The sequence below is a fragment of the Mobula birostris genome, chromosome 6 (genome assembly GCF_030028105.1).
Source record: "Mobula birostris isolate sMobBir1 chromosome 6, sMobBir1.hap1, whole genome shotgun sequence".
Taxonomy (NCBI): domain Eukaryota; kingdom Metazoa; phylum Chordata; class Chondrichthyes; order Myliobatiformes; family Myliobatidae; genus Mobula; species Mobula birostris.
This window is the reverse complement of record NC_092375.1, coordinates 102,158,883-102,186,820: the sequence shown is the minus strand read 5'-3', so window position 1 is coordinate 102,186,820 and position 27,938 is coordinate 102,158,883. Positions and strand designations below refer to the sequence as shown.

At 45.5% G+C, this 27,938-nt stretch overlaps 1 protein-coding gene across 2 annotated transcripts in view; it reads left to right on the top strand.

The window, feature by feature from the left end:
* Nucleotides 1–27,938, top strand: part of adcy5 (adenylate cyclase 5) — a 396,314-nt gene that overhangs the window by 304,150 nt on the left and 64,226 nt on the right. For both annotated transcript variants that reach the window (XM_072260948.1, XM_072260947.1), the window contains 4 exons: nt 2,548–2,576; nt 13,955–14,102; nt 22,507–22,604; nt 27,269–27,356. In XM_072260948.1, the coding sequence (XP_072117049.1) occupies nt 2,548–2,576; nt 13,955–14,102; nt 22,507–22,604; nt 27,269–27,356 (363 nt within the window). The remainder of the gene's footprint in view (nt 1–2,547; nt 2,577–13,954; nt 14,103–22,506; nt 22,605–27,268; nt 27,357–27,938) is intronic.

Below are 27,938 nucleotides of genomic sequence, written 5' to 3'. Positions count from 1 at the left end.
TTGAGTCATGTCCACCACTTGGGCTGGCAGCTCATTCCACACTCTCACGACCCTCTGAGTGAAGAAGCTTCCCCTCACGTTCCCCTTAAAATTGTCCCCTTTTCCCTTAACATTTGACCTCTAGTTGTAGTCTCATCCAACCTCAGTGAGGAAAGCCTGCTTGCATTTACCCTATCTATACCCTCACAATTTTGTCTCAGATCTCCTCTCAATTTTCTGGGTTCTAGGGATACAGTCCTGACCTATTCAATCTTTCCTCATAACTAGATCCTCGAGTCCCAGCAACATCCTTGTAGGTTTTCTCTGTACTCTTTCAACATTATTTATATCTTTCCTGTAGTTAGGGAACCAAAATTGCACACAGTACTCCAAATTAGCCTCACCAATGTCTTATACAACTTCAACAAAACATCCCAACTTCTGTACTCAATACTGTTTTAAGAACAGCTTCTTCCCCTCTGCCATCAGAGTTCTGAAAAGACAATGAACCCATGAGCACCACCTCACTCTATTTGCTCTCTTTTTGCTCTGCTTATTTAATTTTTTAATATATATTTCTTATTGTAAATTATAGTATATTTTATGTATTGCACAGGACTGAGGCAGCATTGATTCTGATTCAGTTAAGCTAGCAACGTAACGTAAGCCATTTCTTTCTTTCTTTCTCTTTCTCTCTCGCCCTCCTTGGGGCAATGTGTTATGAATTATGACAAGAAGGAAGCAGAGTTTTGGTCAAATTTTGGAGCAGAATGAAAGAAGAATGAAAATAAACCATGTTTGGTTTTCTTATTAATCTCTCGAGCCACAGACATATTCAGCATTAGTAACAGTTTCACAAACTTGAGAGAGCTTATCAACAGCATTTTTGCTTGTTTCCAACAAGTAGGATGTTAAATTGCTACTAAAATACTGTGCTAGCAAGACTTTACTGAGCAATGTTGTGAGCAATAAATGGGATAAGCATTTTCTGTTAAGACCATTGTTGACTTCTCATAGACAGTGAGAACTTACAAAGAACATTATTAATGGACAGAACTCTCATGCTAATCCAATAAAGCTTTCATTATAATCCAATAAAGCCATAATGATCTGGTCCTCAGTAAGTTGTTGATTGGCACAGGAAGAGGCAGAGACATCATATGTTATTTGTGGAGCAAAGTTACTGCATTAAGTGAAGCCATTGAGCTTATTGTGTCTGTGCTGTTGCTCTGATAGGCCAGTCCAGTGAGCTCACACTGGCCTCCTGTAATTCTGCCAATGTTTATTACTTCTTATAAAAATATATTTCCAGTTTCCCACGCCTTTGCTTTCATCACACTGTAATTTAAAATGTTCCATTTCTTATTTTTTAGATATAGTATTTACATAGATTTTGAAGATAAAATATGTTAAAGATGAGCTTTATCTGTCCTTGCACATTGAAACGTACCGTGAAATGCGTTGTTTGTGTCAGCAGTCCAACGGTATGCTGGGGACAGTCTGCAAGTGTTGCCATACCTTCTGGCACCAACATGCATGTCTACAATCTTGTCAGAACACAACAAGTGACAAAACAACAGCAAAGCAAACCCTATTCCTCCCTCCCTACACAATCCTTTAACCCCAGAACAGGCCATTTCTTCATCCCCAGTGTCCAGCAGACTCAGGCTCGGACTGGGCCTGTAGGTATTGGGCTTCAGCTTCTGCAGCAGTCTTGCAGCGATTCACTGGCTTGGCTGCGGCCAACAGGTATCGACTTCTGGACTTCCAATTTAACCCTGGGTCCTCGATGAATAGGGGAATAGAGTCACACAGTGTGGGAACACTGCCCTACAGCCCAACTGGATCGAGGAGCATCATCCCAGCTACGCTTCAAGATTCTGCATCCCAACCGCCCTGTCCCATGCTCCAAAGAGGGAGGGAAATGGGATTTATCTCCCTCAGGGTTTCTTATTCATCTTTTAATTGGTGTCAGCTTTTGCTGTAACAAAAACAGAAACTACCAGAAACACTCAGCAGGACAGGCAGTATCTGTGGGAAAAGAAACAGAGTTAACTGTTTCAGAGCAATGATCTTCCATCAGAGTCATAACACCGTAGAGCACTACAGCACAGAAACAAGCCCTTCAGTCAATGCTAACCTGCTATTCTGCCTGGTCCCTTTGACCCACACCTGGACCTTAGTTCTCCATAGCCAAACCTCTTAAATACTGCAAATGACCCTGCATCCAACACTTCCACTGGCAACTTGTTCCACACTTATACCATCCTCTAAGTTTCTCCATAAGTAATTCACCTTTCACCCTTAACCTATGACTCGTAGTTCTAGTCTCACCCAAACCCTGGAGAAAGCCTGCTTGCATTTACCCTATCTTTACCCCTTGTGAGTTTGTATATATCATTAAATCTCCCCTTATTCCCCTACATTCCAGAGGGTGTTTCCAGATTTTTCTGTATTTGTTTCAGATTTTCAGCATCTGTAAGTGTTTTGCTTTAATTCACTCTCATTTGTGGTTTTTCAGTTGACATTAACAAGGTATTTCACTCTTTCTCTCTCTCTCATTCGCAGGGCATCGTGGACTACATGGCCAAGGACAAGTAAGTGGATATGTTACTTTTTTCTCAGGAACATTTTTACATTGTCACCAGAAAGCATGTTAACCTGTTGGAGACTGTGTGCTTGTATGGCCAAACAGAATTTATGGATGGGCAGAGCCTGGCATCTGAGCTAGATTCCATGGCAATGCTTAAGAGGCATTTAGTCAGGTACATGAACTGGCAGGGAATAGAAGGATATATTTATTTATATTTATTTTATTCAGAGACCAAGTCCTTCTGGCCCAACTATTACACCCATGGGACCAATGAACCTACTGACCTGTTTGTCTTTGGTATGTAAGAGGAAACTGGAGAATCTGGAGGAAACCCCAGTGGTCATGGGGAGAAGGTAGTAGCCAGAGTAGAACTCGGGTCGATGGTATTGCAGGGTCAATGATTCCATGAGGTCCTAGTGCCTGCCTCTTGTCTATTGATTGGACTGTTCACTTTACTCCTGACCAGTCAAAAAGAGGCCTAAATGTTTTTAGAATGGACATTGGAGACCTTGATGTTTTGCATTGAGATGAGAAGGAGAACTGGTGATTATCTGGGACAAGGATACACTAGGGCCAGGGAGGACACTGTGGGGGAGATGTTAACGACAAGTGAGTGTGGAAGGCAGGAAGGGCAGAGAGAATAAAAGATGAGAAGGTGACCAGGTGAGCAGTGCTACTGACTCAAGTCTACATTCTATCCTGACTTCCAATACTGTCCACGTAAAGCTTGCATGTTTCTCCCGCGCCTGTGTGCATTTCTCCAGCTCCCTCCCATGTCTCAGATCTGCTGCTTGTTTGGATTATTGCTCACTGCAGACTACTCCCAAGTGTAAAAAATTGTTGAGGCACTTGTTTCTGGGGAGGTGCAGGGGCCGGGGCGGGGGGCTCATATTAATTGCATATGAGGAGATAACAAGACATGAGAGTAGAATTGTGCCTTTGAGTCTGCTGTGCCATTTCATCATGGCTAATTGATTTTCTTTCTCACCTCCATTCTCCTGACTTCTCCCAGTAATCCTTGACACCCTTACTGATCAAGTACCTATCAATACCCTTTAAATATAGCCAGTGATCTGACATCCACAGGGGGTAACATAACTCTCTGCAGAGCCAGTAATTCGGTTTTAATCCCACCACTGTCTGTCGGAGTCCGTTCTCCCTGTGACCACATGGATTTCCTCCAAGTGTTTCCAAAGGGTGCTCCCTACAACCAATCAAGAGAGGGCAGCAGTCATATGGGAATACCAAACTACTTTCCAATCCTGACTTGGAAATGCATTATCCTTTTTTCATCAAAATCCTGGAACTCCATGCAACACACACAAAATGCTGAAGGGATGGACAGGCCTGTCCATTGCCTCCACGAAGAGGGAAAACATTTGAGGTGTTGCTCCTCCAGCCTGATGGCATGAACATTGATTTAGAAGATTTCAAGTTCTGGTAACCGTTCCTCTCTATTCTTCCACCCACTAGTTTGTTCCTCTTCCCCCTTCTGGTGGCCTTCTCAGCCTTTCTCCTTCCCTCACTTGCATAAGCCTATCCATCAACTTCTCTGATTCTCCATCTCCTCCCCTCTGTTTCACGATCCATGGTCCTCTCCCATCAGATTCCTTCTTCAGCCTTTTACCTCTGCCACCTGCCACCTCCCATTTTCTCATCTCAGCCACTTTCTCCTACCCTCTCTCGCATGCTAGCCTGTACTCACCCCCTCTCACGACCTTCTTAGTTTCGCTTCACCCCTACCCTTCCAGTCCTGCTGAGGGTCTCGGCCCAAAGCGTCGACTGTTCATTTCCTCCCAGGTGTTGCCTGATCAATCTGCTGAGTTCCTCCAATATTTTATGTGTGTTTTTGAAGTTCAAGTTTATTGGCATCTGACTGTACAGTACAACAGTGCCCCCACAAAACATGTATCACATAAACCAGAATATTACAATACATAAGTCAATAAAATATAATTCAAAATGCATACAGTGCCCAACACAGGTAAACAGTAAACAGCTCGCTGTTCTAGTGACGAGACCTCTGTGGTGGCAGGGTATTCATTAGTCTCACAGCCTGGGGAAGAAGCTGTTCCCCAGTCTGGCAAATCTAGTTCTGACGGTACAAGGTCAAAGAGATAGTAGAATGGGTGGATTCACTGTGAAGAATGGAGCGATCTAAGAAGTTGGCTTTTCACTGCCTTCTCAAGGACAATGAGGGAAGGGAAATATTAGATCAGTGATCTAATATCCCAAGAATGATTGACGGAAGGGTGGTGAAGCTAGTGGAGCTGTTCCCTCACAGTGTCAGAAAACCTGGGTTCAATCCCGAGCCTCAGTGCTGTTTATGTGGAGTTTGCATGTGTTTCCTCCAAGTTTTCTACTTTCTTTCCACATCCCAAAAATGTGTAGGTCAGTAGATTAATTGACTGCTGTAAATTGTCCTTAGTCTGTAGGAGAGTGGTAGATTCTGGGGGTGGGGGTAGAGTTGACGTTCATGGCCGGAGAGCAGGTTGCAGGGGAATTTAGTTGCAGCATGGTATTGTTCTGACAAGCCAGCATAGATCCTTAAAACAAAGTTCAGCCTCTGACCCACAATGTTGTGCTGACCTTTAAACAATCTAATGCTCCCCTCCCTCATAGCCTTCCATTTTTCTGTCATATAAATGCCTATCTAAGAGTCTCTAAAACCCCTAATGCATCTGCCTCTACCACCACCCCTGGCAGCATGTTCCATGCACACACCAGTCTCTGTGTAAAAACACTGCCTCTGACCCCTCCCCCCCCATACTCTCCTCTAATCACCTTAAAGTTATGCCCTCTTGTGTTAGCCATTTCTGCCCTGGCTGTCCACTCTATCTATGTTTCTTACCAATTTGTACACCTCTATCAAGTCACCTCTCACCTTGCTCTAGCTCGCTCACACTATCCTAGTAAGACATGCTCTTTCATCCAGGCAGTGTCCTGATAAATCTCCTCTGCACCTTCTCTAAAGCTTCCACAATCTTCCTATGATGAGGCCAACAGAACTGAACACAATATTCCAAGTATTATCTAACCAAGGTTTTGTAGAGCTGCAACATTACCCAAAGGCTCTTGAACTCAATCCCCTGGATAATGAAAGCAAACACACTCTACATCTGCTTAATCACCCCATCTACTGGAAATTCAATGGAGATTCACCCCATCTACTGGGAATTCGATAGAGATTCACCCCATCTACTGGAGATTCTATGGAGATTCACCCCATCTACTGGAGATTCTATGGAGATTCATCCCATCTACTGGAGATTCTATGGAGATTCACCCCATCTACTGGAGATTCTATGGAGATTCATCCCATCTACTGGAGATTCAATAGAGATTCACCCCATCTACTGGAGATTCAATGAAGATTCACCCCATCTGCTGGAGATTCAATAGAGATACACCCCATCTACTAGAGATTCAATGGAGATTCACCCCATCTGCTGGAGATCAATGGGCCAAAACTGTGTTGCATGTTAGAAGGAAGTAGTAGATTTGGAGAATAGTTAATAATTGACATAGTCTGGTACCAGGGCAATTTAACTTCATAACATTCTTTTCTGATGTGGTTCAGGGGTGAAGGCACAATCTATTTCAGAGAATTGCGAGGGTATGTAAGAACAAACCAAAGTCAATTATGATCAGCTGATGCAGAACAGAAATGAAAAATGACAAACTATAACATTACAATATGCATTCCGGCAATAGTCTGCTTTAGAATTTGATTTGACAATTCAAGTATTAATGCTGCACAGTCAAACTGTGCACAGTAGAACAGAAACCTGTAGTGTCTGTGGGATTATTCTCATGCCAAGCTCTTCTCTTGGTCTTCCCACTCTGAAATATGTGCTGACTGCAAGGAGCCCAGCCTGGCAGCTCTTCTTGTTTCACCTTCTGCACTCCCACCTACTTCTTCAGCCTTCTTCCCCCTTCCTTCCTTTCCAGAGGGAGATTCTCAGTGTTTCGAGCAGGATCGTCTCGACCCAAAGCGTCAACTGTCTTCTCCCACAGATGCTGCCTGACTTGCTGAGTTCCTCCAGCATTTTGTATGTGTGTGTTCTTTTTGACCCTGCTGTTTTTTTCTCCAAGAGATTTGTCTGAGATCGGTCAGAAAAGCTTACAGATGTCATAGAAAGGAGGGCAGAATTTGCCGTTCCAGAGCTGTAAGTTGCTGAGACAGAACAGCGGTGACTGTTTCTCACGGTTAAGTTAGCACGAAGTAGAAAATGTTCCCAGCTTTGTGCTCTAGCTTGGCAGCAGCCTGACTCTTATCTGATACTTTCATCTTTATTTACTCTCCAAAACTCTGTAGCAGTGGCACGAATCTACACGCAGTGCCCACTTTATTACACAGCAACCTTAAAGTCATTTTGCTGCATGCTAGAGCTCTCTAGAAAACACTGAAACTGTCACAAATCACCGGAGTCTGTCTCTGCCATCAGGGACACACACTCAGTGGCCACTTCATTAGCTACACCTGTACCCCTGCTCATTAGTGCAAATATCTAATCAGCCAATCACGTGGCAGCGACTCAGTGCATAAAAGCATGCAGACATGGTTCAAGAGGTTCAGTTGTTGTTTGGCCCAAACATCAGAATGGAGAAGAAATGAGATCTAAGTGACTTTGACTATGGAATGATTGTTGGTCCCAGACAGGGTTCTTTGAAAACATAAGCACGAGGAATTCTGCAGATGCTGGAAATTCAAGCAACACACATCAAAGTTGCTGGTGAACGCAGCAGGCCAGGCAGCAACTCTAGGAAGAGGTGCAGTCAACGTTTCAGGCCGAGACCCTTTGTCAGGACTAACTGAAGGAAGAGTTAGTAAGAGGTTTGAAAGTGGGAGGGGGAGGGGGAGATCCAAAATGATAGGAGAAGACAGGAGGGGGAGGGATGGAGCCAAGAACTGGACAGGTGATTGGCAAAAAGGATGTGAGAGGATCATGGGACAGGAGGCCCAGGGAGAAGGAAAAGGGGGAGGGAGGGAAACCCCGTCTGTGCCGCATCTGCTCTCAGGATGAGGCTTTTCATTCTAGGACGAGGGAGATGTCCTCCTTTTTTTAAATCTGCTCTCAAACGCATCTCCCCCATTTTACGCACATCTGCTTTCACTCCATCCTCCTGCCACCCCACTAGGGATAGGGTTCCCCTGTCCTCACCTACCATCCCACCGGGTCCAACATTTTATTCTCCGTAACTTCCGCCACCTCCAACGGGATCCCACCACTAAGCACATCTTTTCCTCCCCCCCCCCCCCACCGCTTTCCACAGGGATCGCTCCCTACGCAACTCCCTTGTCCATTCGTCCCCCCCCATCCCTCCCCACTGATCTCCCTCCTGGCACTTATCCTTGTAAGCGGAACAAGTGCTACACATGCCCTTACACTTCCTCCCTTACCACCATTCAGGGCTCCAGACAGTCCTTCCAGGTGAGGCGACACTTCACCTGTGAGTCGGCTGGGGTGATATACTGCATCCGGTGCTCCCGATGTGTCCTTCTATATATTGGCGAGACCTGACGCAGACTGGGAGATCATTTCGCTGAACGCCTATGCTCTGTCTGCCAGAGAAAGCAGGATCTCCCAGTGGCCACACATTTTAATTCCACATCCCGTTCCCATTCTGACATGTCTGTCCACGGCCTCCTCTACTGTAAAGATGAAGCCACACTCAGGTTGGAGGAACAACACCTTATATACCGTCTGGGTAGCCTCCAACCTGATGGCGTGAACATTGACTTCTCAAACTTCCGCTAATGCCCCACCTCCCCCTCGTACCCCATCCGTTATTTATTTTTATACACACATTCTTTCTCTCACTCTCCTTTTTCTCCCTCTGCCCCTCTGACTATACCCTTTGCCCATCCTCTGGGTCCCCCCCACTTGTCTTTCTCCCTGGACCTCCTGTCCCATGATCCTCTCGTATCCCCTTTTGCCTATCACCTGTCCAGCTCTTGGCTCCATCCCTCCCCCTCCTGTCTTCTCCTATCATTTTGGATCCCCCCCTCCCCCTCCCACTTCCAAATCTCTTACTAACTCTTCCTTCAGTTAGTCCTGATGAAGGGTCTCGGCCCGAAATGTCAACTGTACCTCTTCCTAAAGATGCTGCCTGGCCTGTTACGTTCACCAGCAACTTTGATGTGTGTTCTTTGAAAACACCCTGTTTATGAAAGAGGTTAGAGGAGAATGGCCAGACTGGTTCAAGCTGACATGAAGGCGACAGTAACTCAAATAACCATGCATTACAACGGTGCTGTGCAGAAGAACATTTCTGAATGCACAACATGTCAAATCTTAAAGTTGTGGCAACAGCAGCAGGCCACGAACACACATTCATTGGCCACTTTTTTGGGTACCAGAGGTGTGCTACACCCAGTGTAATGTGAGTGGCATTAATTCTGGAACACTTTCAGTACCTACTAGCAAAAACTTTTTGCAGGCAAATGCACTTGTGGTGATGCCACAGCTGTAGTTGAACGAGGCCTTGGGAACACCAAGGGGATGTTTTCATGTGTAAGTCTGACGAAGCAAACCTCTCAGATTGGAGGAGCAACACCTTATATTCCGTCTGAGTAGCCTCAAACCTGATGGCATGGACATTGATTGCTCTAACTTCTGGTAACTTCTCCTCCCTCCCCCTTCTCTCTTTTTACACTTTTCATTCTGGCTCCTCTCTTCTCCTCTGGTGCCCCCCACCTTCTCTTTCTCCCATGGTACACTCTACTATCAGATTCTTTCTTCTTAAGCCCTTTACTTTTTCCACCTATCACCTGCCAGCTTCTCACTTCTCCCTCCCACCCATCCCGCTTTCCCCTTACCTGATCTCACCTGTCAGTTGTACACCCTTTGCCAGCTTCTTATTCTGGCTTCTACCTTCCCCCCCCACCCCACTTCCTTTCCAGCCCTGATGAAGGGTGTCAGCATGAAACTTCAAACGTTTATTCCCATCTATAGATGCTGCTTGACCTGCAGGATTATGTGTGTGTTGCTCTGGATTTCCAGCATCTGCAGAATCTCTTCTGTTCTGGGACGCCCACCTCGATTCACGTGCCTGAATCTGATGTGTTGCTTTTTGTTGTCACATGTATCAAGGCACAGTGAGAGGTTCCTGGGTGGCGGGCAAACAAAAAGGCTTTTCACGATGTCTCGTGTCACATTGATAAACATACCAGATCAGGACATGGAGACTGGAGCAGGCACCACTGCACCGATTTGTATTGTTTTGTACGTTGAACATAGAATAAAGATGAGTTTTATTTGTCACATGTACATTGTAACATCGCAGCATGTGTCAATGACCAACCCAGTCCGAGGAAGTACTGGGGGCAAGTATTGCCATGCTTCTGCCGCTAAAATCATGTGCATAGCAAAGAACAGTACGGCACAGGGACAGGCCCTACGGCTCACAGTGTGATGAGCACAGTGCTGTATTAAACCCAGTCCCTCTGCCTGTACATTGGATTTGGAATTGCCTTATTATTGTCACAAGTGCTGAGGTACAGTGGAAAGCTTGTCTCGCGTGCTGTTCACACAGGTCAAAGAATAAGGTTAACAACCTCAGGGAAAGTGCAGTACAGGTAGCAATGAGGTAGGTGGTGAGATCAAAAGACCAATTTATAGTACTAGGGAGCCATTTAATTTTCCTGTAACTGTGGGATAGAAGGTGTTCTGCAGCCTGGTGGGACATACTTTCAGGCTTTTGTGTTTCCTGCCTGGTGGAAGATGGAAGAGGAGGGAATGCCCGAGATTATGCTGGCTGCTTTACTGATGCAGCGAGAAGTATAGACAGGGTTTGTAGAGGGGAGACTGGTGTTTGTGATGTGCTGAGTTGTGCCCCATAGTCCATATCCCTCCATAGTCACATGTCTAACAGTCTCTTAAATGCCTCTTTCTCATCTCTTCCACCATTCGCCCTGGTAGCCCATAGTATAGAAAAATAGGGGCTGTTGTAAACCATTCGGTCCTCCAAACCTGTCTCCCATTCAGTAAAACAACGGGTGATCCACTCTCTTAATTCATATTCAGCATTAGCCCTCTTGGCTTGGGCGCCATATTTTAGAAAGGATGAACTGACATTGGAGATGGTCCAGAGAAATGGGGGGGGTGGGGTGGTCTCATTGAAACCTATAAAATATTGAAAGGCCTAGATAGAGCAGACACCTAGAGAATGTTTCCTGTAGTGGGTGAGTATAGGACTAGAGGGAACAGCCTCAGAATAGAGGGACATCCCTTTAGAATAGAGATGAGGAAATATTTCTTTGGCCAGAGGATGGTGAATCTGGGGAATTCGTTGCCACAGGCAGCTGTGGAAGCCAAGTCATTAAGTGCAGAGGTTGATAGGTTCTTGATTAGTTAAGGACGTTAGAGGTTCTGGTGGAAAGCACAGGCGAATGGGGTTGAGAGGGGTGATAAATCAGCCATCATCAAGTGACTGATGAGCCAAATAGTCTAATTCCAGACCCATGTCTTATGATATGGTGGATAGAATAAAAGGGTTAAACTGGTAATAATGTCAGCTAGGAAGGTCAAGGTTAAATTCTTTAGAATATCAGTAAGACCAAGGAACTGATTGTGGACTTCAGAAAGGGGGAGTCGAGGGAACACAAACCAGTCCTCTTCAGCAGTGGAAAGGGTGAGTCCTTCAAATGTTTGGATGTCAGCATCTCTGAGAACCTGATCGAGGCCCAACATATTGATGCAACTACAAAGAAGACACGTCAGTGGTTATATTTCATGAGGAGTTTGAGGAGATTTGGTTTGTCACCAAAGACTCTACAGATGTACGCTGGAGAGCATGCCAATGGGTTGCGTCACTGTCTGGTATAGAGGGGCACTGCACAGGATCGGGAAGGGCAGCAGAGAGTTGTAAACTCAGTCAGATTCTAGCTCCGTACCATCATGGACATCTTCATAAAGCCTGGCATCCAGCAATAAGAACGCTTACCACCCAGCACATGCCCCCTTCTCATTGCTGCCACTGGGAGGAAGGTACGCAAACCTCAAGACACACACTCAACATCTTAGGAACAACATTCCCCTTTGCCATCGTATTTCTGAGCAGAGCACGAACCCTTGAACACAAACTCACTTCTACAGCCGCGTATCCTTTCTGGGAACATGTCTTCACCGTCAGCTTCTGCCACACGGTTTCCAGAATTGTTTTCAAGCTTCTCGATGTGGACCCTCTGAGGACGCCAGCTACTCACATTCAATTAACTGCTTCTCCCACCGCGTTCTACGTGCATGCTTGGTGTCCCTATCACAGTCACTTCCACTTTTTTAAAAGGTCCTGCCAAAGGGTTTCAGCCTGAAACGTCGGCTGTGCTTTTCCTAGATGCTGCCTGGCCTGCTGAGTTCCTCCAGCATTTTGTGTGTCTTGCTCACTTTTCTGGTCTCTTTTTGTACTAATTTTTTATATTTCTTATTGTAATTTATAGTATGTTTCATCTATTGCATGCACTGCTGCCACTAAACAACAGATTTCACAGCATATGTCAGTGCAATAAAGCTGATTCTGATTCTGAGTTGGAAGGAATTTCTGACCCATACTTCAACTCCTCGTCGGTGACATAGGGCCAAGAGCCCCCTCTGCTGTCTACTACAACCATGCTCAGATTGTAAAATCGGAAGCAGGAACAGCCGACCACGATGCCAGATTAAACTAATCGCATCAGTTTGCACATAGCCTGTATCCTTTTATCCCCTGCCAGTTCACATATCTGTCTAAAGGCTTCTTAAATGTTGCTATTGCATCTACTTTCTCTACCGTACCTGACAGCTTGTTCCACACACCTACCACTCTGTGTGAAAATACTTGTCTTGCAAATCTCTTTTAAACTTTCTGCCTCTCACCTTAAAGTTATGCCGTCTAATATTTGACATCTCCATTGCGTAAATTATCTACCTAATCTAAGCCGCTAGGGTAGGGATCCATAGACCCCTTGCTTATTGGTCTATGGTTCAAAATTTTCATGTTTTTAAAATTTGGAGATAGAACACAGTAACAGGCCCAGCGAGCCCACGCCACCCAGTTACAGCCATGTGACCAGTTAGCCTGTGACGAAGTTGAATGAGAAAGCCCACATGGCATGGGGAGAACATAGACAGTGACAGAATTGAACCTGTGCTGCTGGTGCTCTAATAGTGTTAACTACCATGCAGCTCTTTTTTATAACTTCTATCAGGCCTCGCCTCAGTCTCAGAGAAACAACAGAAGTTTGTCTAACCTCTCCTTATGGCTGAAACACTCCTAGTGAATCTCTTCTGTACCCTCTCCAAAATCTCTACATCCTGTCTGTAGAGCAGCTACCAGAAACATGGGAAATACAAGATTAAGAAAGAACACCCCACCATTTTGTCAGTGGTAAGAGGGATTGGTATTAGTGTTGTTGTTGGTATTGGTTTATCAGTGTCACATGTATTAAGATACATTGAAAAGTTTGTCCTGCAGACTGTGACTCTGAAAAGGGTTAAAGAACCAGTTATATTATTTTTGGAATATTTCTTCTGGCCTTTCTTTCAAAAATGATAACTCACACAAGAAGATACACCAACTATAAGGTGCTATCTTTCTTGAAGGCCTTACAGTTTTGATGTATTGGATAGCTTCACTCACCCCAACACTGAACTGATACCACAACATATGGACTCATTTTCAAGGACTTACACTCATGTTCTCAGTATTATTTGTCTGTTTGTTTGTTTGTCTATAATTTTTGTACTTTAGCTGCTTGTCTCTGTGTGTGGTTTTTCATTGATAAAATTGTATTTCAGTGTTCTACTATGAATGCCTGCTAGAATATGAATCTCAGGGCAGTATACAGTAACAGTATGTACTTTGATAACAAATTTACTTTGAACTTTGGGAATATCCATGGGATCAGTGGCACAGTGACATGAGTTCAAATCAACCAGGCAAATGCATGGAAAATAAGGACTGTGTGAGAGTGAAGGGTTAGATTGACCTTGAAATAGGTCAAGAGGACAGCAAAGGGCCTGGACTGGACTGCACTTTTCAAATATCCATGTTCTGTGATATTTTTTGTCAATTCATTGTAGAACCATCAGGCTCCAAAATCATTCACTACTACGCTGAGCTAGTTTGAAGCTACAGACTCATTTTCAAGGACCCTTTACAACTCATGTGTCAGAATTTTGTTTTTTTTTTGCATTATCAGTTTCTATTTATGTGTAGTTTTTGTAAAATTCTATTATAATTTTTTTTGTCTGTCAATATCTGGAAGAAAATGAATCCCAAGGTAGCACATAGTGACATACAGTTACTTTGATAATAAATTTACTTTGTCTCCCTGCCTGATCTTTGAACTATCCATTACTTTACTGCTGAATTATGTTTGGATTTTCCTCTCCTTTATAGCAGAAACATTCAAGAAAACATGAATCCGGAGGAGGAGGTGGATGAGTTTCTGGGACGAGCAATTGATGCCAGAAGCATAGATCGGCTGCGTTCCGAGCACGTGCGGAAGTTCCTCCTAACCTTCAGGAAACCAGAGCTAGAAAAGAAAGTGAGTGTTGATGTTGTCCAGCTACCCCAGTCCGACCCACGGGCAAGAGCAGCACAGATACATAAACGGTAGTGCAATTCTTCCTCATTCTATGGTACAGTCATGTCTCCGTAAGACATGGGAGAAAAATGAGGCCATTCAGCTCATTGAGTCTGCCCTGCCATTCCATCATGGCTGATCTATTATCCCTCTCAACCCCATTCTCCTGCCTCTCCCTGTAACTTTCGATGCCGTCACTAAATCAAGAAACTATCAACCTGCGCTTTCAATGTACTCAGTAACTTGGCCCCCACAGCTGTCCGTGGTAATGAATACCACAAATTCACCACTCTCTAGCTAAAGAAGTAACTCCTCATCTGTGTTCTAAAAGGACAACTTTCTATTCTAAGCTGTACCCTCCAGTCCTAGACTCTCCCACTATTAGGAACATCCTCTGCATGTCCATTCTATCTAGGCATTTCGGGTTTTTTTTGTAGGTTTTAATGAGATCCTAAAGCATTCTTCTAATCTCCAGCAAGTACAGGCCCAGTCATCAAATGCTCCTCATATGTTAACCTCTTCATTTTCAGAATCATTCTTGTGACCCTCCTCTGGATCCTACTCAATGCCAGCACATCTTTTTTAGATGCGGAGCCCAAAACTGCTCACAACACTCCAAATATGGTCGAGCTAATGTCTTATAAAGCCTCAGCACTATATCCATAATTTTATGTTCTAGTCCTCTCAAAATGAATGCTAACATTGCATTTGCTTTCAATAGACAATAGGTGCAGGAGTAGGCCATTCAGCCCTTCGAGCCAGCACGGCCATTCACTGTGATCATGGCTGATCATCCACAATCAGTACCCATTTCCTGCCTTCTCCTCATATCTCTTCACTCCACTATCTTTAAGAGCTCTAGCTAACTCTTTCTTGAAAGAATCCAGAGAATTGGCCTCCACTGCCTTCTGAGGCAGAGCATTCCACAGATCCACGACTCTCTGTGTGAAAAAGTTTTTCCTCAACTCCGTTCTAAATTGTCTACCCCTTAATCTTAAACTGTGGCCTCTGGTTCTGGACTCCCCCAACATTGGGAACATGTTTCCTGCCTCTAGCGTGTCCAATCCCTTAATACTCTTATATGTTTCAATCAGATCCCCTCTCATCCTTCTAAATTCCAGTGTATACAAGCCCAGTCGCTCCAATCTTTCAACATATGACATTCCCGCCATCCCAGGAATTATCCTCGTGAACCTACGCTACACTCCCTCAATAACTAGAATTTCCTTCCTCAAATTTGGAGACCAAAACTGTACACAATACTCCAGGTGTGGTCTCACCAGGGCCCTGTACAACTGCAGAAGGACCTCTTTGCTCCTGTACTCAACTCTCCTTATTATGAAGGCCAACATGCCATTAGCTTTCTTCACTGCCTGCTGTACCTGCATGCTTACTTTCCATGACTGATGAACAAGGACACCAAGATCTCATTGTACTTCCCCTTTTCCTAACTTGACACCATTCAAATAGTAATCTGCCATCCTGTTCTTGCCACCAAAGTGGATAACCTCACATTAATCCACATTAAACTGCATCTGCCATGCATCTGCCCACTCACCCAACCTGTCCAAGTCACCCTGCATTCTCATAACATCCTCCTCACATTTCACACTGCCACCCAGCTTTGTGTCATCTGCAAATTTGCAAGTGTTACTTTTAATCCCTTCATCTAAATCATTAAATGTATATTGTAAATAGCTGCGGTCCCAGCACCGAGCCTTGCAGTACCCCACTAGTCACTGCCTGCCATTCTGAAAAGGACACATTAATCCCTACTCTTTGTTTCTTGTCTGCCAGCCAATTTTCTATCCATGTCAGTACCCTACCCCCAATACCATTTGCTCTAATTTTGCACACTAACCTCCTATGTGGGACCTTATCAAAGGCTTTCTGAAAGTCCAGGTACACTACACCCACTGGCTTTCCCATGTCCATTTTCATAGTTACGTTCTCAAAAAATTCCAGAAGATTAGTCAAGCATGATTTCCTCTTCGTAAATCCATGCTGACTCGGATCTATCCTGCCACTGCTATCCAAATATGTCGCTATTTCATCTTTTATAATTGATTCCAGCGTCTTCCCCACCACTGATGTCAGACTAACTGGTCTATAATTGCCTGTTTTCTCCCTCCCTCCTTTCTTAAAAAGTGGGATAACGTTAGCTACCCTCCAATCCGCAAGCACTGATCCTGAATCTATAGAACATTGGAAAATGATTACCAATGCAACCACGACTTCTAAAGCCACCTCCTTAAGTACCCTGGGATGCAGACCATCAGGCCCTGAGGATTTATCAGCCTTCAGTCCCATCAGTTTATCCAACACCATTTTCTGCCTGATGCGAATTTCCTTCAGTTCCTCCGTTACCGTAGGTCCTCTGGCCACTATTGCATCTGGGAGATTGTTTGTGTCTTTCCTAGTGAAGACAGATCCAAAGTCCCTGTTCATTTCTATTTCCTTGTTCCCCATAATAATTTCACCCGTTTCTGTCTTCAAGGGCCCAACTTTGGTCTTAACTAATTTTTTCCTCCTCGCATACCTAAAGAAGCTTTTACTATCCTCCTTTATATTCTTGGCTAGCTTACCTTCGTACCTCATTTTTTCTCCGCATATTGCCTTTTTAGTTATCTTCTGTTGCTCTTTAGAAGTCTCCCAATCCTCTGACTTCCCACTCATCCTTGCTATGTTATACTTCCTCTCTTTTATTTTTATACCGTCCTTGACTTCCCTTGTCATCCACGGTCGCCCCTTACTCCCCTTAGAACCTTTCTTCCTCTTTGGAATGAACTGATCCTGCACCTTCTGTATTATTCCCAGAAATACCTGCCATTGTTGTTCCACTGTCATCCCTGCTCAGGTATCTTTCCAGTCAACTTTGGCCAGCTCCTCCCTCATGGCTCCATAGTCCCCTTTGTTCAACTGTAATATTGACACTTCCGATCTTCCCTTCTCCCTCTCAAATTGTAGATTAAAACTTATCATATTATGGTCACTACCTCCTAATGGCTCCTTTACTTCCAGTTCCCTTATCAAATCTGGCTCATTACACAACACTAAATCCAGAATTGCCTTCTCCCTGGTAGGCTCTAATACAAGCTGCTCTAAGAATCCATCACTAGGCATTCCACAAACTCCCTTTCTTGGGGTCCAGTACCAACCTGATTTTCCCAGTCTACCCCATAACAACCGTAGAATTACCTTTGCAACATGCCAATTTTTACTCTTGATTTAACTTGCACCCTATATCCAGGATACTGTTTGGGGGCCTGTAGATAACTCCCATCGGGGTCTTTTTGCCCTTACAGTTTCTCAGTTCTATCCATACTGACTCTACATCTCCTGATTCTATGTCCCCCCCTCGCAAGTGACTGAATTTCATTCCTCACCAACAGAGCCACCCCACCCCCTCTGCCAACCTACCTGTCCTTTCGATAGAATGTATACCCTGAATATTCATTTCCCAGCCCTGGTCCTCTTGCAGCCATGTCTCTGTTATTCCCACAACATCATACTTGCCAATTTCCAATTGAGCCTCAAGCTCATCCACTTTATTTCTTATACTCCATGCATTCATATATAATACCTTTAATCCTTTTAAAGTAATACTTTTACTCCCCTCACCTTTCACATCGATTCCTATTGCACTTGCTCATACTCTCCGATCCCTTCCTGAGCTTTCTGCCCCTTTAATTCTGTTGTCTTTGTTAACTTACCTTATTCTCTCTTTCCCTTTAACTCCATTCTTATATTTCCAGTTCGTCCCCTCACCCCCACTACTTAGTTTAAACACACCCGTGTAGCAGTGGCAAACCTGCCTGCCAGAACACTGGTCCCCCGTCTATTAAGGTGCAACCCGTCCCTTCTGTACAATTCATCCTTACCCCAAAACAGATCCCAGTGGTCCAAGAATCTAAATCCCTGCCTCCTGCACCAGCTCCTCAGCCACACATTCAGATCCCCTATCTCCCTGTTCCTGCCCTCACCAGCACAAGGAACTGGAAGCAAACCCGAGATAACCACCCTGGAGGTCCTGCTTTTCAGCCTTCTTCCGAGTTCTCTGAAGTCACGCTACAAAATGTCTCTCCTCTTCTTCCCGATGTCATGTGTGCCGACATGCACCACCACCTCCGGCTGATCACCTTCTCCCTTGAGGATGCCCTGCAATCGGTCCGTGACGTCCTGGATCCTGGCACCGGGGAGGCAACACACCATCCTTAAATCCTGCCTGTTGCTGCAAAAACCCCTATCTGTACCTCTCACTATGGAGTCCCCTACCACCGCGGCTCTGCCTGACCTCTGTCTCCTCGGCTTTGTTCCAGCACCAATTTTTGACTCGCAGACCCATCCGCCTCTCAGACTGGCAACATCTTCTGTCACGACAGCTTCCAAGAGGGTGAACCTGTTTTCAAGAGGCACATCCCCCGTGGTCTCCTGTACTCCAAGCATCCATCCCTTCCTCATCGTCGACACCCCCCCGCCCCCCGCCCCAACTTCTCTCTTCCGGTATCCTCAGTGAAACGATCTCGCTGCAGGTCCTGTCCAGAAAAATCTCTGTTTCCCCGATGAACCTGAGGTCATCCAGTTATATCATTTCCTTACTATCAACTCAGCCTGCAAGTTAACCTTTAGGAAGTCCTGAACAAGAACTCCACTCCTAAGTACCTTTGCACATTTCTGAATATGCTTCCCATTCAGAAAATAGTCTACACCTTTATTCCCTACACTGTATTCCAGCTGCCACTTGTTTACCCAATCTCCTAATATGTCCAAGTGTTTCTGCACACCCTCTGCTTCCTCAACACTACTTGCTCCTCCCCCTATACGTGTATCATCTGCAAAGCTGGCCTTAATCCCTGAGTGCTTGGTCTCCTGGCCCTAACACTGAACTACCTGATGCAGATAGTTCTAGTGACAGCACCACTCATATACGGAGCAGCAACTCACACAAACTGTTGGATGAACTCAGCAGGTCAGGCTGCATCTATGGAAGGGAAAACATGGCCAACATTCTGGCCGATACCCTTCATCTGGACTGGAAAGGTAGTGTCAGAGACAGAATGAGAAGGTGGGCGGAGGGGGAAGAGTACATGCTGGGAGGTGATGGGTTAAAGGGGAGGAGTACATGCTGGGAGGTGAGAGTTTAAAGGGGAGGAGTACTTGCTGGGAGGTGATGGGTTAAAGGGGAGGAGTACATGCTGGGAGGTGATGGGTTAAAGGGGAGGAGTACATGCTGGGAGGTGAGAGTTTAAAGGGGAGGAGTACATGCTGGGAGATGATGGGTTAAAGGGGAGGAGTACATGCTGGGAGGTGATGGGTTAATCCAGGTGAGGAGGAAGTGGATGGGTGGGGTGTGGGGTTATCTCAAAATCTGGATGGTGATAGGTGGAAGAGGTAAACGACTTCTTGCAAGTTGTGCCAAAAATAATACTAAGAAGGTGCTTGCGAATGTGAAACTCAAAATTAGACGAGTTTATTATCACGGACAAAAAATTTGCGGCAGTATTACAGTGCAAAAACGTTAAGTTATCATAAGTTACAAAAGCAATGTGTAAAATAGGGTTCATGCACCATTCAGAAATCTAATGATGGAGAGGAAGAAGCTGTCACTGAACCATTGAATGTGGGTCTTCAGGCTCCTGATGGAAGTAATGTGAAAGGGCATGTCCCAGAGGTGAGGGCCTTTCATGATGGGTGCCATCATTTTGAGGAACCATCTTGAGAAGATGTGCGCAGTAGTGGGAAGGTTGTGTCCATGATGACCTAGTCTACAAGTCTCTGCATCTTCTTTCAGTCCTGTGGATTAGAGCCTTCATACCAATCCTGTGGATTTGTGATGCAACCAATCAAAATTCTCTCCCCTGTACATCTGTAGGAAATTTATAAGAGTCAAATCTCCGCAAAATCCAAATGAAGTAGAGCCACTGGCGTGCCTTATTCATGATTGCATCAGAGAGTTGGGCCCAGGAAGGTCCTCTGAGGTGCTGACACCTTGAACTTGAAGCTGCTCACTGCTGACCCCTCGATGAGGATGGATTTGTGTTCTCCTGACTTCCCTTTCCTGAAGTCCACGATCAACTCCTTGGTCTTGCTGACATTAAGTGCGAAGTTGTTCTGACACCACTTAACCAGCTGATCTACCCCAATCCTGTATCCCTCCTTGTCGCCATTGAAGATTCTGCCAACAACAGTAGCGTCATCGATGAATTTATAGATGACATTTGAAGTTGAATGGGAGGGGAATGGGTCAAGGTGCAAATGTTTCTCCAAAGATACAACTCTGATGAAAAGCAGAGGGTTGTCGTTGAGGGAGGGGAGTGTGAAGGTAGAAGAAAATTGCTGGAGAGAGATAAGCAGGAAGCACAAAGGCCACCAGTGCTGGATTCTGGTAAGTAAAGGAGGTGAGAATGAGAACCTTTAGAGAGCTGAATGGCAGACTGAGTCTAGGCCTCTGCTCCATGCTTGAAGACTAGTGATGTGGACGTGGCATGAAGGGACGTCCATGGATGTTGGTCAGTTGGTCCTGGGATTGGATATTTGTGCGAGCAACAGGCACAGGAGCTAGTGAGTCAGCGAACCCAAACTTTGAGCCCTGAAGCTCGGAGTCGCCTAGTCTGGAGATTGATACCGACGATCAAACACTGAATTCCAGAAATCGACTCCTAATGGCTGAGGCCATCCGTGTGGGTGGGGGGGAGAAAAGGGGCTTGTCCTTATTGTTTGTTCTGTGTTCTTCAGCAAAGCATTATGGGCATGCTTTGTTGGCGCCAAATTGTGTGGCAACACTTGTGGGCTGACCCCAGCACATCCTTGTTGGTTGTTAATGGAAACAGTGCATTTCGCTTTATATTTCAATGTACATGTGGTAAATACATCTGAATCTGATGTAGATTTGAGGGAGAACATCAGAATCTGATGCAGATTTGAGGGGAACAATCAGAATCTGATGTAGATTTGAGGAGGAGCATCTGAATCTGATGTAGATTTGAGGGAGAACATCTGAATCTGATGTAGATTTGAGGAGGAGCATCTGAATCTGATGTAGATTTGAGGGGGAACATCTGACTCTGATGTAGATTTGGGGAGGAACCTGTAGGTGAACTATGTGTGTAGCAGCTGGATGGGATCAGGAGGGGGAGGGTGATGAAGGTGGGGGAACTGCGCGTCCTTCGTCAAGGAACCCCACCATCCAGGCCATCTCTCTTCTTGCTAATACTATCAGGCAGGAGGTATTGGACTCTTAGTTCTCACACTACCAGGTTCAGGAACAACCATCCAAGTTCAATCATCAGGCTTCTGATCCAGTGTGGATAGTTTCACGTGCGTCAAAATGAAATGATTCCACAATCTATAGACCCACTTTAACCAGATTCCACAATCTACACAATCGCAGACAACCAGATTCCACAATCTAAAGACTCGCTGACAACCAGATTCTGCAATCTACAGACTCACTGACAACCAGATTCCACAATCAACACACACTGCCAACCAGATTCCACAATCTACAGACTCACTGACAACGAGATTCCACAATCAACACGCACTGCCAACTGGATCCCACAATCTACAGACTCACTGACAACCAGATTCCACAATCTACAGACTCAATGACAACCAGATTCCACAATCTGCACTCACTGACAACCAGATTCCACAATCTGCAGACTCACTGACAACCAGATTCCGCAAACTACACACTCACTGACAACCAGATTCCACAATCTGCAGACTCACTGACAACCAGATTCCACAAACTACACACTCACTGACAACCAGATTCCACAATCTGCAGACTCACTGACAACCAGATTCCACAAACTACACACTCACTGACAACCAGATTCCACAATCTGCAGACTCACTGGCAACCAGATTCCACAATCTGCACTCATTGACAACCAGATTCCACAATCTGCAGACTCACTGACAACCAGATTCCACAATCTGCAGACTCACTGGCAACCAGATTCCACAATCTGCACTCATTGACAACCAGATTCCACAATCTGCACTCATTGACAACCAGATTCCACAATCTGCAGACTCACTGACAACCAGATTCCACAATCTGCACTCATTGACAACCAGATTCCACAATCTGCAGACTCACTGACCAGAACTCATGTTTTACTATTTTATGTGTTATTGTTATTTTTTTGTATTTGCAGTTTGTCTTTTACGCACTGATTGTCAGTCTTTGTGTGTAGCTTTTCATTCATTCTATAGTATTTATTTGACCTACTATGAATGCCTGCAGGAAAATGAATCTCAGAGTATTATTTGTGATGTATATGCTTTGATAATAAATTTATTTTGAACTTTGAACACTGTGAATCTCTGAACTCTCTCCCTCTTTTCTTTGTAGTATTCCAAGGAGGTGGATGACCGATTTGGTGCCTACGTGGCCTGTGCTTGCTTGGTCTTCCTCTTCATCTGTTCTATTCAGATCATCATCATTCCACAGTAAGTCACTGTGTTAGTTGTCCTTAATTTGAGAGTTTGCACAGTACCCTCCTGGGTGGAATTGGGGTGGAGGTGGGAATGTCAAGAGAGGGAGGGTTGGTTTGTCTGTCCTTTGATGACATGGTCTTTTGTGGACACGGATCTGGAAATTCCACCATCGATGTTTGGGGCGGAGGTTTTGGCTTCTTCCACCTTTCTTCTATTCCTGATGAAGTGTTTTGGCTTGAAACTTTGACTATTCATTATTCCCCTTCACAGATACTGCTTGACCTGCTGAGTTCCTCCAGCATTTTGTGTGTGTATTGCTCCAGGTTTCCAGCATCTGCAGGACCTCTTAAGTTCTGGAAAGATACTGGCCTTCTGCAGCCAGGACTTTCTGCAACCCAGGACCCAGATGGAAACTAAGACATTGCTGGAGGAACTCAGGGAGTAGAGCAGCATCTGTGGGAGTAAAGGAATTGTTAATGTTTCATGCCGAAACCCTGCTGCGGGACTGAGTGGACGGGGGAGATGGCCGTTTTAAGGAGGAGAAGTGGAGTGAGAAAGGTGATTGGTGGGCAGAGGAGGGGTGAAAGGTGACAGGCATACTGAGCAACGTAGGGGAGGGGATGAAGGGTGGAGTACAGAGACATACAGCACATGAGCAGACCCTCCAGCCCATCTAGTCAATGCCAAACTATTGTTCCTCCTAGTCCCATCGACAAGATCCGTGTGCATATCCAAGCCTCCCTTGAATGTTGAAATCAAACCCACATCCACTACTTCCACTGGCATCTCATTCCACACTCACCACCCTCTGAGAGAAGAAGCTCCCCCTCAGGTTCCTCTTAAAAATTTCACCTTTCACCCATAACCTATGACCTGTAGTTGTAGTCTTATCCAACCTGAGTGGAAAAAGCCTGCTTTCATATGCCCTATATATACTCCCCTTAAGTTTGCATACCTCCATCACATCTCCCCTTATTCTCCTGCACTCCAGAGAATAAAGTCTTACTATTCAACCTTTCCCTATAACCCATGTCCTCAAGTTCTGGCGGTATCATTGTAAATTTTCTCTTTACCCTTTCAATCTTATTGATGCCTTTCCTGTAGGTAGGTGGCCAGAACTGCTCACAATACTACAAATTGGAGTCTAGAGGGAAATGGATCAGCCAGGATAAGATGGAATAGACTCACTGGGCAATTCTCCTAATTCTGCTCCTATATCTTATGGCCTCACCAACATCTAACACAATTTCAACATCACATCTCAACTCCTGTACTCAGTGCTTTGACTTATGAAAGCAAATCTGCCAAAGCCATCTTTGCAACAGGATATATCTGTAACACCATTTTCAGAGAATTATGGATCTGTATTCCCAGATCCCTTTATTCTACCACACTCCTCAGTGCCCTACCGTTCTCTGTACAAGTTCTTTGTGAGATGGAGATGGTTGCAGGTGAATGATAGATGGAAGCCAACAAAGAGTGAAGAAAGAGGATCAATAGAAAAAGCAGCAGATGGAGCAAGATGGAGGGAGGGGAGAGCGAAGATATGAGGCAGCTGCTGGAGGGAGATGAGCAGGAACACAAAGGCCTCGAGTGCTGGATACTGATTAGTGAAGGAAGTGAGAATGGGAATGATTAGGGGAGAGGTGCGAGGCGGGCAGAATCTGATTCAGGTTGGAGAGGGAAACCTGCCTGTGGATTACATACATAATGGGGGGGGGGGTGGAACCGGGGAGGGGGGAGTCTGTCAGTGAATTACATACATAATGGGTGGGGGGAAGTGGGGAGGGGGGTGTCTGTCAGTGAATTATATACATAATGGGTGGGGGGAAGTGGGGAGGGGAGTGTCTGTCAGTGAATTATATACATAATGGGTGGGGGGAACCGGGGAGGGGGGTTCTGTCAGTGAATTATATACATAATTGCAGTGACTAGTGACTAGTGGGGTACCGCAAGGCTCAGTGCTGGGACCCCAGTTGTTCACAATACATATTAATGACTTAGATGAGGGAATTAAATGCAGCATCTCCAAGTTTGCGGATGACACGAGGCTGGGCGACAGTGTTAGCTGTGAGGAAGATGCTAAGAGGATGCAGGGTGACTTGGATAGGTTAGGTGAGTGGGCAAATTCATGGCAGATGCAATTTAATGTGGATAAATGTGAGGTTATCCACTTTGGTGGCAAAAACAGGAAAACAGATTATTATCTGAATGGTGGCCGATTAGGAAAAGGGGAGGTGCAACGAGACCTGGGTGTCATTATACACCAGTCATTGAATGTGGGCATGCAGGTACAGCAGGTGGTGAAAAAGGTGAATGGTATGCTGGCGTTCATAGCAAGAGGATTCGAGTACAGGAGCAGGGAGGTACTACTGCAGTTGTACAAGGCCTTGGTGAGACCACACCTGGAGTATTGTGTGCAGTTTTGGTCCCCGAATCTGAGGAAAGACGTTCTTGCCATAGAGGGAGTACAAAGAAGGTTCACCAGATTGATTCCTGGGATGGCAGGACTTTCATATGATGAAAGACTGGATCGACTAGGCTTATACTCGCTGGAATTTAGAAGATTGAGGGGGGATCTTATTGAAACGTATAAAATCCTAAAGGGATTGGACAGGCTAGATGCAGGAAGATTGTTCCCGATGTTGGGGAAGTCCAGAACGAGGGGTCAAAGTTTAAGGATAAAGGGGAAGCCTTTTAGGACCGAGATGAGGAAAAACTTCTTCACACAGAGAGTGGTAAATCTGTGGAATTCTCTGCCACAGGAAACAGTTGAGGCCAGTTCATTGTCTATATTTAAGAGGGAGTTAGATATGGCCCTTGTGGCTAAAGGGATCAGGGGGTATGGAGGGAAGGCTGGTACAGGGTTCTGAGTTGGATGAGCAGCCATGGTCATACTGAATGGCGGTGCAGGCTCGAAGGGCCGAATGGCCTACTCCTGCACCTATTTTCTATGTTTCTATGTTTCTATAATGGGTGGGGGGAACCGGGGGGGGGGTCTCTCAGTGAATTACATACATAATGGGGGGGGGGTAGAACCGGGGAGGGGGGTCGGTCAGTGAATTACATACATAATGGGTGGGGGGAACCGGGGAGGGGGGGGTCTCTCAGTGAATTACATACATAATGGGGGAGGGGGGGTCAGTCAGTGAATTACATATGTATTGGGTGGGTGGAACGTGGGGACGAAGATGGGTGACCTGAGGCTGGGCAGTATAAGGGAATCGGGACGAAACTAGAGGGTCATGAAGATCGGTATGTTTTCCATATTGGAGGGGAATTCCTGTCAGTAAACTGTGTCTGCAGTGGGTGGGTGGGAATTCTTGTCAGTAAACTGTCTGTGTAGCAACACACATCAAAGTTGCTGGTGAACGCAGCAGGCCAGGCAGCATCTCTAGGAAGAGGCACAGTCGACATTTCAGGCCGAGACCCTTCGTCAGGACTAACTGAAGGAAGAGATTTGAAAGTGGGAGGGGGAGGGGGAGATCCGAAATGATAGGAGAAGACAGGAGGGGAAGGGATGGAGCCAAGAGCTGGATGGGTGATTGGCAAAGGGGATATGAGAGGATCATGGGACAGGAGGTCCGGGGAGAAAGACGGGGGGGGGAGCAAGGATGGGCAAGGGGTATAGTCAGAGGGACAGAGGGAGAAAAAGGAGAGTGAGAGAAAGAATGTGTGTATAAAAATAAATAACGGATGGGGTACGAGGGGGAGGTGGGGCATTAGCAGAAGTTAGAGAAGTCTCTAATGCCCACCTCCCCCTCGTACCCCATCCGTTATTTATTTTTATACTCACATTCTTTCTCTCACTCTCCTTTTTCTCCCTCTGTCCCTCTGACTATACCCCTTGCCCGTCCTCTGGGTCCCCCCTCCCCCTTTTCTTTCTCCCTGGGTCTCCTGTCCCATGATCCTCTCATATCTCTTTTGCCAATACCTGTCCAGCTCTTGGCTCCATCCCTCCCCCTCCAACTTTCAAATCCCTTACTCACTCTTCCTTCAGTTAGTCCTGACGAAGGGTCTCAGCCTGAAACGTCGACTGTACCTCTTCCTACAGATGCTGCCTGGCCTGCTGTGTTCACCAGCAACTTTGATGTGTGTTGCTTGAATTTCCAGCACCTGCAGAATTCCTGTTGTTTGCGTTTTTAAAACTGTCTGTGTAGTGGGTGGGTGGAGCCGGTGTGGGAGAGGGGAACATAGATGGGCTAGGGATGAAACTGGAAATACCAAAGGAGGATCGGAAGGCTAGGGAGACATAGGGAAAAGGGAGGGGATGAAGTGGGAGAAAGGGGAACAGCTGGTAGGAATATGAAATCCTCTTCCTGTTAAAAGCATGTGATATCTGAATCGCATTCCCTTGTGATGCTGATTTTTAACATGTTAAGTAAAGACCCTTAAGGAAGGTAGTATATTGCTCCTGGGAGGCTGACAGGATGTCAGTAAACCATCTGGTAACACCATCATTACTCCAGCCAAGTATTTCAAACTCTTGAGGTGTCATCTCCTGGCATTCGATGTCTGAGTGCTTCCAACTTCTCCACAGTTGGAGAGTTTTGCCAGATGATTAGTGATTGTAGAGTGAAGCCAAAAGATTTGTGACTCTTGCAGTGTGCGGAGGGCACAGCTAGTAGTGTGGGTATACGGAGACTAATTTTTGCTCTTTCCCTGTCTTCGAGCAGCTCTGTGCTGATGCTAAGCTTCTACCTGATATGCTTGATCATTCTGGCCAGCGTGCTTTTCGTCTCCACCATCTACAGCTGCGTGAAGGTGAGTTACCAAATGTATTCTGGGTTGAGTTACAGAGGACACACAATGGAAACCGGCTCTTTGGCCCACAGAGGAATCTGTACTGACCATCATGCACCACTCACACTCATCCCATGATTCAGATCCTCCCATACTCTGATCAGCTGTCCCCAGACTCTGTCACTCACCTACGCACTAAGGGCAATTTACAGCAGCCAGGTAACCTACCGATCCGCACTCTGGTGCTCGTTAATATCGCCAACTCTTTTCAAAAATCCCAAAGAGAGACATAGGTTGGTGCTGATGTTGGTTTATTATTGTCACGTGTACCAGGGTATGGTGAAAAGCTTGTCATATGGGTCAGATCATTACACTGTACGTTGGGCTAGAATAATCATGCAGAATAAAGTGTAAAAGCTATCAAAGAGTGCAGTGCAGGTAAATGATAAAATGCATGATCATAACAAGGTAGTTTGTGAGGTCAAGAGTCCATCTTATTGTAAAAGAGCTCCGTTCAAGACTCTGATAACAGTGAGGTAGAAGTTTTCCTTATCACACTAGAGAACTATTTAATCGTCTTATAAGAGGGTGGGGATCTTGTTC